An 11,874-nucleotide genomic window follows, 5' to 3' on the forward strand; every position below is an offset into this window, starting at 1 on the left:
TTAAATCTGTGTATAATGTTTGATCCCAAATAGTTATATAAAGAAACTTTGAATATAAAATAACTATAATAAACACTTTTATCATTTACATAGTAATTCTATTCATAATTTGCTTATAAACTGATTTACAGTGATTTTAAATTGGCTTACCAGAGTAGGCCGCGCGTGTATTCGTGTAAAAAAAGGGGCGCGTGTACTGCAGTGTTAAGTACATACAAATAATAACAATATTATGTCCAAAATGTAATATTAATAAGCTTGAGAAATTAAGTTACAAGCGGACACATAATACGATCCAACTGAAAAGGGAGAAGAACAGTATTAATACTAATGATATTTATTGAAACTGATTTATTTATTTAAACAGGTTAAATCTTCGTATTTCGAACAATTTCGGAAAACAAAAGTATGATTATGGAGAACATGGAAAAAAAATTAACTGGCGAGTTCCCTGTGTGGAGGCGACGCGGAGGGCGCTGTCGCGTTATGTTCACATTTACTACACTAAGGTTACGGCGGGGAAGTGACAGGTCCCCACTGAAACACTACACTACAAGACAACAAAGCCACGGCTGCAGCCACACTCACTCTATAACTTATAACTGAGAGACCTGCATAATTGGGCCCTAAATAATGCGCGCAAGGATTGTGGGTCATTCCCTAAACCCGAGAAGCAAGTAATAACAATAAGAACTTATACTAATAAGACGGTTAACGGACTGTTTGCTGAACACATGAGGCAGTCTTCAATCATCGTAAATTACAAACAAAATAGGCTGCCGTTTAACTGTTTTCTGTCTACACCGCGCGGGGCCGAGTTGGATATTGTATCTCATTATCATCAATCAGATACAAAAGTTTCAAATGCACTCCTCCCTCTGCCCTCGCACCGTTTTAGCCATTAACAGAAACGTTAAAACGAAGCACTTTAGTTACTGTAATTTGGTTGGAGTCGGGTCGTCCCACCTTTGCGTGATTCCGTCTTTCAGGGCCCCGTGGCTCTGTCATCACATGCAGTCCACTATGACTAAATTTTAGCTCGTTGCCACTTACATGGAAAGAATAACTATCTGCCTACACCGGCTCCTTAGAAGTTCCTTGCAGACACTCTTATGAAAGTTTTCGAAAAGCCTGTGAAGAATATACAATCTGAAGTGCATGTTAGTACTTCATTTTAAATCCAGTTTGTTTTTGAACAAACTAATTCTGCAGGAATATTAAAAAACTGTTCAGTATCTTTTAGGTAATCATATCTAGAGCAAGATGCAGCCAGATATCCACCCCACTCCCATTTTAAGTCCGAAGCGGGTAGAGGAGCTAGAATGTTTTGTAAGTCCCACGCGGCGAAAGAGCCATATCATGTTGGGAAAAAACGTACAAATAATGCAAAACAATGTAAGATGATTTTTAACAGGTTTACTGTCCAGTTAAAACAATTAAAAATCCATAGTTATGTGCCACAACAGGTCACGTGGACGGTAAACCAGCTAAAATCTACCAATCTCGATGGTAGGTCCAATTCTTTCGGTCAGTCAATGACTTTCAATCCTTACGCACATCCTAAACAATATAAATAAGTGTAATTATAAACAGCGTGCACCTAAATAATTACATTTTAAACTCCACACAGAGACAGACCTACTCGTACATAAACATTAAACATATGTATATTTATTACTATTATTACATGTGAAAGTGAATGAATATCACAGTACTTAATTCTGTTAATTTATACAGGTCGGTGTCAAAATATAGCAGTTTTATTGTTAGCTTACATAATATTAAAAAGAAATTAGAAGGACCTAGACCGGAGCTCGTACCTAACTAATGATTCGCTAATGTTACTTGTAACAAATAGAGTTCCCTTGGCTTCTCTTGTGTTGCGCCCTCAAGTCGAAAGCATGCAAAGTAATTGTGATCCGTATTAATTATTATGCTTATATGATTTATAATAAAATCAACTAATATAACTACATGAATTTGTGGTTACTATAATAATATTAATTATTAAAAATACCTGTTCTTTACAAAGTTTACACAACGATTGGTCAAAAATGAAGGTCTGCAATGAACAACGCCGCTCTGCCCGCGCGGGCAGTGGTGGCTAACACATTAGCTATTATTATTAGTTAACTGTAATGAAAATGAATGGCTTACATAACAACTACATAATATAAAAACAAACTTCTAAGAAAGTATTATTTAATAATTTAAATCTTTACAATAAACACATTACAAAACACTGTACCCTTACAACTGACCAATGAAAAGTATCACTATAAACCATCTCGTGAACTCGCTGTAATAGAATACGAATTATTGTAAGCCGGCGCCGGCCGCGCCCGGGCGGGCCGCGGGCCTCTACTTAACCTACCTACAAACGATAATTTTATTACCATATCCACTCGCATAAAGATACAAATGAAAAGTCAAAACGAAGCTAATCCACTTGGGCGTCAAGAACATGTGTGTGTGGTGTGAGGGCCAGTGTGTTAACTCTATAGAAATGTGCTTAGGATTTGGTGAACATTCCAAAAGAATTATGAAAGTTGGAATCAGATTTTGTGTCAGTCAAATAATTCAGTGGGTCTAGACAAAGTGCAAATTATAATCGCAAACCAGTCGAAAAGTGGTCGAAAAGCCCCTTTTTTGTATGGAGTTTTGACGGATTCGATTTTCGATTCGATCAAAAAGTGCGTTTTGTCTAGGGGGGCAGTTATGGACTGTCAAGTTGAGCCCTCAGTTTTCATATTGCTCGATTATTTGACTTTTACAATTCTTTTCGAATGTTCACTAAATCCGAGGCACATTTTTCAAATAATTTTAACAAAGACAAATTTAAACACCACACGCACACAAGAGTCGTCGGATACGCTACACAGAAATAAGATCGGCCAATTCGGCGAACCTTACGAGAATGAATGCTTAAAATTTAACATCAAATCACACAACACAACAGTAATCATTCGATCTAAATTACATAGAAAAAGAACGGAATGAACAATGTTTAGCATTGACGGGTGAAGTGCCCCCACGAGCGCGGGGGGCGGGGCGGCGGCGCGGGGCGCGGGCCCTAGTCCTCCGACATGAAAGAGTTCTGCGACTTGAGCTCCTCCAACCGTGAAATCTGCTGGCGCAGGTACATTATCCTGCGGGAAACAAACTCGTCGAGTACTCAACACAGGCTATCTCGCGCTACTGATAGGAACTTTTTGTAAACTGCCAACACACACATCTTGTTTACACAATGAGTTATAGTTCCAAAATACTGGACTGTCCTGTCGATGACATTGACAGTGGGGCGCCACCGTCAATACCGGATCGCTGGTTGAGATTTTTGCCATGTTAGAAACCATATAGTTGAACGATGGTAGCGCCCCCCTGTCATTGAGTTTGGTGGGACAGTTCAGCGTGGGTCATCTATATCATGACCAAGTGTATGACATATGAGCTGTCAATTTAAGCGATTGTTGTAGGTCAAAATGATTTCAGGGGTTGATATTAGTTGCCGCTTTCATCAGTTTCGCAAGCCGAATTTATGTTACATTACGCTCGTTCTGATATCTGAAAAATCTGGAAGACTGGAGTAGAGATTGTTTAATTTGTTTGAAAACTTACTTTTGTTCCTGTAACGTTGCTTGTATCTCGGTGTGGCGGACCACCGAGCGCGAGCACTTGAGCTCGGCCGACACACGCGTGCACTGCAGGCAGCCCAGCTGGTACGCCTCCTCCGTGAACTTGCTCGCCTGTAACAGATGTTGTAATGGAATCTACTTTTACCCGTCCTCAGATAATTCATACGGTATTCCAATAAAGTTACATCGCATACCCGCGTCCTCTTCTGCTGCATATGGTTGGATAAAAAGATTTTGAACGTAATTGTGTCCTTTCAGATTTTTAAAAGTAAGTAGGTTACACAAAAGCATCAGATTAGTGTATTATACAGTATAGTAAGCTTTCAATGAAATACATTAAGCGAAATATGAAAAAATAAAATTTCAATTCATCATCATCATCATCATTTCAGCCACAGGACGTCCACTGCTGAACATAGGCCTCCCCCAATGACTTCCACATCGCACGGGTGGTAGCGGCCTGCATCCAGCGCCTTCCCGCTACCTTTATCAGGTCATCGGTCCACCTTGTGGGTGGACGTCCCACGCTGCGTTTTCCGGTACGTGGCCTCCATTCCAGAACCTTGCTGCCCCATCGGCCGTCAGTTCTGCGTACTATGTGCCCAGCCCACTGCCACTTCAGCTTGCTGATCCGTCGGGCTATGTCAGCGACTTTAGTTCGTTTACGGATCTCCTCATTTCTGATTCGATCTCGTAAAGAAACACCGAGCATAGCCCTCTCCATAGCACGCTGTGCAACTTTGAGCTTCTGTATAAGGCCTATAGTGAGGGGCCACGTTTCTNCCGTCCCCACACGGCACAAATTTCAATTAGAGGGTCGTAAATCTCTCTTCTATTTCTAATGGCCATCAATGCCCAATTTTGTAAGTGACATAAAATATAAAAAAAAAACAAGCATACAACTGTCTCAATGAATGTACAGTTCCAAAATACTGAACTGTCCTATCCATGACATTGACAGTGGGGCACCACCGTCAATACCGGATCGCTGGTTCCGACTTTTGCCATGTTGGAAACAATATAGTTAAACGATGGTAGCGCCCCCCTGTCATTGAGTTTGGTTCAGTTCAGCGTGGGTCATCTATACACGTCATGCTTTTATGACAATAAATCGATAAGTCCAATATGGGCGGTTGTCAGTGATCGTCACCGTTGACGGGTCTGCTTAGGTAGTTACCTGTTTCTCCAGTATGTCGGCCGCCCAGCCCGTGACGTGGCCCATGAGGTCGGCGCGCACGTAGTTGACGAGCGACGGCGTGAGCATGGGCGCGGCGTGGTGCAGCGCGCCGCCCACCACCGACGAGTAGCTGCCCAGGCATTCCACTGCCACAACATTGGTAATGAGGGTTATCGTTTTTATACTTAACAGTTGGCACCCCTGGCGATTGACAGGACCTTACTCTACAGTGGCGCCATCTTGATGAGTGCAAATACGATAGTCCTCCTACCACTTTAGCGCTCACAAGTTGGCGCCACTGTCTTCGCTACTAGCAAGTGACAGGACCTTACTCTACAGTGGCGCTAACTGGTGAGCGCTAAAACGATAGCCCTCATTGTTAGAGTAGGCGCACACCGTTGATTTTTAATTGGCCTATAGTTGTGCCCGATTTCAAATTGTATGAAGAATCGGCCAAATCGAATCGGCGTAGTGTGCACTCCCATTACATGCCCATACTGATCAACAGCCCGACTAAACTATCGGCCGACGAAAAATCAACGGTGTGCGCCTACTCTTAATCATTATATTATTTTCTGTTAAATAGCTTTCACGTCCCAGTATTACACAGTAGGAAACTCTACCACTGCTTTTAGATAAAAAAATACTAATACCAGCCAAGGTATATTGGGTGTTACCAATACTTTAGAACGGCACAACGTTATAAACGGCAAACATTTTAGTGAAAACATTAATGATAATTTTACAGAAAGAAAAGCCTTTATGATAAATCAATCAGTAAACACACATAATAACATATTATTCACTCTGGGTGTTTGTGTAATATGTAGTATTGAAACTAACTTTCTTGATTTTCATCCATTTAATTGGATTTATAAAAATTTGTACAGAAGAACGTTGGGTTTCGTAAATTGAAGTCGTTTCATAGACAATTATAGAGTAGTGAATAGACAATAGTGATGTTCCTTTTTCTGCGCGAAGTTTCGGCACTGAGACTTTAGTGATTGGCCTCAACACTGGGCATTGAAGAACTCTAAAAGTTAAGGATTTGACACAAAGTTACATTCTTTTAAGAAAAAATACTCAAATTTTAGGCAGTATAAATGATGAATAATGTAATTGAATAAAATCTATACATTTTTTTCTGGAACATACAATAATTTGACTAGTGATGAATAAAACAATAGCCAGCCGTCTCTAGCCCATGTAGCGCCCGGATGCAATCATTATCCAAGCGTCCTCTAGCAATACTAGGGGGCGCGACGCAACGGGGAATAGTGAACTTTTTGTTCACTAATCCCCGTTAACGCCAATTGGAGCTTATAATGTGGAATAATTAACTAAAAAGATTATTAATCCCCGTTATATTAGGATTTTATTTTGAACGTAATGGGGATTAATGAACTTTTTAGTTCATTATTCCCAATTATAAGTTCCAATTTAACGTCAACGGGGAATAATGAACAAAAAGTTCACTTATCCCCGTTGACGGGGATTATCAACGGGGAATAGTGGAATAAGCCCAGCGGCGTACCCGAACCGCTCCCGAGCAGGCTCCTCCCACAGTTGTTATTATAATAGTGTGATGAATCGACTAGTGACGAATAGATCAGCCGTAGCGCTAACTTTTCTTGGGCAGCGCTGCTTCGAGGTGCAGCGGCGTACCCGAACCGCTCCCGAGCGGGGAACCCCCACCGTTGTTATAATAGTGTGACGTATCATTTAGGCCCAGAACACACGGTAAAACGCAACTGCAACGAAACTGCAACTTCTAGTTACTTTTGAGTTGCATCTAAGTTTCTGCCATAGCGTCCGTTGAGAGACCACACATGACGCGACCAGTTTGACCAAATCGGTTTCAAACTGTGTGTGTGGTCTCTCAACGTAATCTATGGCAGAAACTTAGATGCAACTCAAAAGTAACTAGAAGTTATAAATAATAATAAAAATATTTATTTTCTTCACAATGGGCTTACAATTTGTTGTTGTTGAGACAATATTTGACAAGATATTAGGTACACACGACATAGGAAAGATACGAGTTGCAGTTTCGTTGCAGTTGCAGTTTCGTTGCAGTCGCGTTTCACCGTGTGTTCTGGGCCTTAGTGACGAATAGATCAGCCGTAGCGCTTACTTTTCCTGGGCAGCGCTGCATCGAGGTGCAGCGGCGGCGCGTGCGGATCGATGTTCTCGGAGTGCGTGGGCGTCGGCGGGCCGGCGTCCCGCTGCGGCGTGTCGGCGCCGCTCCCGAGCGGAGACCCGCCGCCGTTGTTCGCCGGCATCGTCACCGTCGGCGCTGCCACGATTCGCGGTAGCGCCGCCGCAAGCAGCGATCCACTCTGGTGTAAAGGTGGAAAAACATGAATAAATGGCAATGCCAGATTTTGTATGGAAGGTGGCGTCTTTTTTTTTCGCGCGGCCATCGATCAAACCTTGTTTTTTGATTACAAAATAGTGTAATAAACCAAACTTACTATGGCATGTATACCTCTAAACTCAGTCTGAACTGAGTTACGAGCATTAGAAGTTTGATGATTTTCATACTAGATTTGCTTTTTGCGCGCAAGTTTTGTAATAAATTGCAACAAAATATTGCGCTATTTTTTTATTGCGCTGATTCTGCTGCTTATTGATGTCTGGAGCCTTTAATGGATGGTATTGTTTGTTTACACATACAATGTCACTATTTTGTTGCAACTTCTTACAAAACTTGCGCGCAAAGAGCAAATCTAGTGTGAAAATCATCAAACTTCTAATGCTCGTAACTCAGTTCAGACTGAGTTTAGAGGTATACATGTCATAGTAAGTTTGGTTTCGTTCGTTCGTTCGTTTCAGCCGAAAGACGTCCACTGCTGGACAAAGGCCTCCCCCAAGGATTTCCACAAAGACCGGTCCTGCGCCGCTTGCATCCAGGTACTTCCCGCGACTTTCACCAGATCGTCGGTCCACCTAGTGGGAGGCCTGCCCACGCTACGTCTTCCAGCTCGTGGTCGCCACTCAAGAACTTTCCTGTCCCAGCGGCCATCAGCTCTTCGAGCTATGTGCCCCGCCCAAGTTTGGTTTATTACACTATTTTGTAATCAAAAAACAAGGATTGATCGATGGCCGCGCGAAAAAAAAAAGACGCCAATTTCCGGCATTGTCTTTTAGTAAAATGAAAATGAGAGCCTGGACATGAGCTCCCCTGGCCTGCATAGAAACCTTCGGACGCAGGTCGGCCGTAGTGAGGACGATCTGTTCAGGTGGGGATTCTTGGATGGCTCAAACTTGGGAGTGTCAGTGTGGTTTTGTTCCCCAGTCGACGAAGCACATGATGTCGTGCCCTGCGTGCCCAAATAACTGCACGCAGGAAGATTTAATGAAGGCTACTGACAACGCCACTCTTGTGGCGGAGTTTTGGACTGACGCTGTGTATGTTTAGTTGTCGACACGACAAGAAGAAGAAGTAAAATACAACACATGAAAAACCAAAATCACGAGGATCATTGGTCTGTTTTCTAAGTTTTGAGTGAGGCTGCAGCCAAGGCGCTGTAGGAACACGAAGCAAACTAAGGAAGGTGTTTGTCTACACACCCGCTAGCCAGACGGCTGCTTGGGGAAGCCCTGATATTTCTCCGCATATTTCTCCTTCAGTCGCCTTTTTAACGTCATTCATATGGGCTTGGAACCAAACGTATACTAGTGGTTCTATGTTCTATTTGAAAGCGATATTGAGAATTTCTATGGGAATATTTCTAAAGTTGGCAATTCTCATGGGAATAACACACCTTTTGAGACACAGAGGTCATAATTATAAAATGAAATGACGGTCACCTATTTGTAACTACATTATTCAAAATATATCTTCGAATATTCATATTTACAAGCTAAATTAAATTTCATAAACTGAATATCAAGTAGTGTTAATAAAGTCACTAAACTTCTAAACGTTTTGTCAAAAAAACACTGTCCAACTTAACCCTATTGTTTGTGTAACTCATGCTAATCCATCACATGAATTCGTGTGCATTTAAATAACAAAATGTCAAAATCTGGTTCAAACAAAAAACAAAGTTTCCCGTTATGGGTCAATCATATCACGGTACCAATATGATTAATGCTGTGCTTTGTCCACTAAAACTTTTTGCAGTGATAGAGACGCTAATATATGTAAATTGCAAGAATGCAAAAACTAGTAAACGCTTGATAATTTGATAACGCTAAAAAAACAGTCAACCTAAGAAAGTATTACATCCAATTTATTACCACGTACGGCGATAACATAAAGCAAACCGCCCAATGAAGATTGACGGGACTAAAGTAGTCTTATCCTTGTTCATTTGCCAAGAAAGGAAAATGGCGCGTGATTGAGTTCTCAGTTGGACTCCTTTAATCTGTCCACAATACTGACCTTATCCAAAGCGGGCTCTAAATTGCTTGCATTCTTGCCTGTTAGCGAAAAGTTAGAGTGGTGCAACACGGGCTTTATTGAAATGAATTAATAGCTAAAATAAGCAATGTCATATTATTATCTAATCTATTTAATTTTCCTCGTGTTCTAGCTGGAGTTATTTGTCATAGTATCCGTGTCATTGACATTTTTTTCTGTTATTAGTTCTAACTTACTTAGTTTCTCTACTAGCTTCTGATTAAGTATTAAGATTATTACAGAGTTTGTTACGGAATTTTTCTTGTGCGCGGAACTCTTTATTCCTTTAGTGAAATTAAATGCACTTATAACCTATTTGAAGCTTAGTCTATCAAAATCGATTCAACCGTTTCGGAGGTTAGTCATTTATTTTGATCATAGTCCTGCATATAGTTTGATGTTTACTGCATTTAATAAAAAGCTGTTATTTGGACAAAGCAATCAAAGATTTCAACGTTACTTGTTTGCAAAGATGTTCAAGGTCAAATACTTGGGCATTGGTTACATCAGTGCATAATTTTCGTGCAATTGACCATTTGACTCCTGGTTTAAATGATGAAGTGTATGAGCAAGTGGTGCATTATACAGCTTGCGTATGAGATACATACCGGTTGATTTGAATTATCAAGTACGACGACTGGAGGGACCGAATTCTCTGTGTTATTTCGCGCTGCACAATTCGCTTCTCTAGCGCCATAGGAATTCTCCGAAATCGGTGTACTCCTGTCTGGCGAGATATCCATATCCTGCAACGACTGGCCATCTGAAATAAACGTTTACACCAATTTTAACTAAAATACTTCTATGCCGTTTTGTACAGGGTGTTAGGTAAATGGGTATATGAGCCGACACGTATGGTGAAGTCAGAAAATTGATATCATCATTTTAATCATTTTAATTTTCATACAAATCTGATATTATAAATTTTATTTTGTATGAACATTAGACCTGTAGATGTATGTATGTCTACGTTCTTGTAATAATTACTTAAAAGGAATATCAAACGATTTTTTTTGCACTGTTTAACTTAAAACATTTTAAGGCGAAAAGTCCCATGATAACAAGAACTTTTCTTGTAATCATTGGAGTTTTCGCCGCTCTTGTGTAGCCTGGATTTACAGTTTGACCGCTAATACAAACCCGACCAGTGAAAGTGTTTAACTTTGCTATTGGGCACCAAAATTAGAAGAAAATTGGCTGCACTCCTAATTTAGGAATCAAATTGTCTCTTGTGGAGAGCGGTTGACAGATGTATTTATTATCCTTACATTTTGAGGCAATAAGGCCTGGTTCAGACACAGCGATAATCGCGTGGTTGCTGGGCAGTTCTCGTACATTCGCATCAAACCGTAATCGCACGATTACTGCCTCAGTGCCTCGCCATGAGAACCGCCCAGAAACCGCGCGGTCATCGCGTGTGTCTGAATCACCGAAAGTGATTGAAGAACGAATGTTGTAGTTTTAATTTTATTAAAAACTAGCTGACCCGGCGAACTTTGTTCCGCCTTAATGGCAATAAATAAGCAGACTTTTCGAACGGAATAAAAAGTATCCTATGTCCTTCTCCTGGCTCTAAACTACCTCCCTGACAATTTTCTGCTAAATCGGTTCAGCCGTTCTTGAGTTATAAGTGGAGTAACTAACACGACTTTCTTTTATATACAGGGTGTTAGGTAAATGGGTATATGAGCCGACACTAGCCCATGTTAACATGGTCATATAAATGGTATGGTGAAGTCAGAAAATTGATATCTTCATTTTAATTATTTTATTTTTCATACAAATTGGATTTTACAAAATTTATTTTGTATGAAAATTAAAAAAATTAAAATGATGATATCAAATTTCTGACTTCACCATACCATTTATATGCCCATGTTAACATGGGCTAGTGTCGGCTCATATACCCATTTACCTAACACCCTGTATAGATAGAATACCAACCTTTCCCGTCATGTGTGGACGCCGAATGTTTTGGTCTTGTTCGGTCGTGAGTGTCGTCGTCGCGGTGATTGCTGTTCCAGTACCGGTCGGAGGCATTGTTCGTCCTTTTGCACGGCTTGTCGGGCTCTCTTCTGCCTGACCTCGAACTTGATCTGTTATCTCGACCTTTGAGGATAACAAATTGGTAATATTAATGGTAATTTCTAATTTCCTAGTTACATCGCGTAGAAAATCAATATCCAGCCACGCTCTTAGCTGGCGGGTTAGACTGAGCGAGCGGGTGTCTTTTTGGCACAAACAAAAGGAGTATCATTATTATTATAGTTTCTGTTTTTTTTTTTCAGTTGAAAATATTAATACTCATTTTCTTATTATATCGCTAGAAAATCAGTATCCAACCACGCTCTTAGCTGGCGGGTTAGATTGAGCGAGCGGATGTCTTTTGGCACAAACAAAAGAGGCCTCCTTTCTTTTTTGTGTCAAATAAAGATTTATGTCGGTTTTCCATATTCAATCCTTGCCCAAGACCGGATTTCAACTGTCAAATTTGAATCTGTTTTCAATCAAATATCCATAATTTTTGGTGCGTGTACACTTTAATATTGTTTAAATATAACCTAAACAATATGAAAATGTATAACATCGAAAACCGTAGATATTTCGACCAAAAACATATTGAAATTCTACAGTTGACGGACGGATTTGACGAA

The 11,874-nt window shown here is 40.6% G+C and overlaps 1 protein-coding gene across 1 annotated transcript; it reads right to left on the reverse strand.

The window, feature by feature from the left end:
• Positions 1 to 336: 336 nt before the first annotated feature.
• wcy (WW domain-containing adapter protein with coiled-coil wacky) lies at positions 337 to 11,329 on the reverse strand (the record flags this gene model as incomplete). The annotated part of the gene is made up of 6 exons (XM_028323316.1): positions 337 to 3,149; positions 3,619 to 3,746; positions 4,813 to 4,958; positions 6,947 to 7,151; positions 9,829 to 9,983; positions 11,165 to 11,329. Coding segments are annotated over 6 exons (875 nt in total), but the record flags the coding sequence as incomplete, so codon positions are not given.
• Positions 11,330 to 11,874: the final 545 nt, after the last annotated feature.

This window comes from Ostrinia furnacalis, unplaced genomic scaffold, assembly GCF_004193835.3.
Source record: "Ostrinia furnacalis isolate ACB-3 unplaced genomic scaffold, ASM419383v2 OfSCF0635, whole genome shotgun sequence".
Classification (NCBI taxonomy): Eukaryota; Metazoa; Arthropoda; class Insecta; order Lepidoptera; family Crambidae; genus Ostrinia; species Ostrinia furnacalis.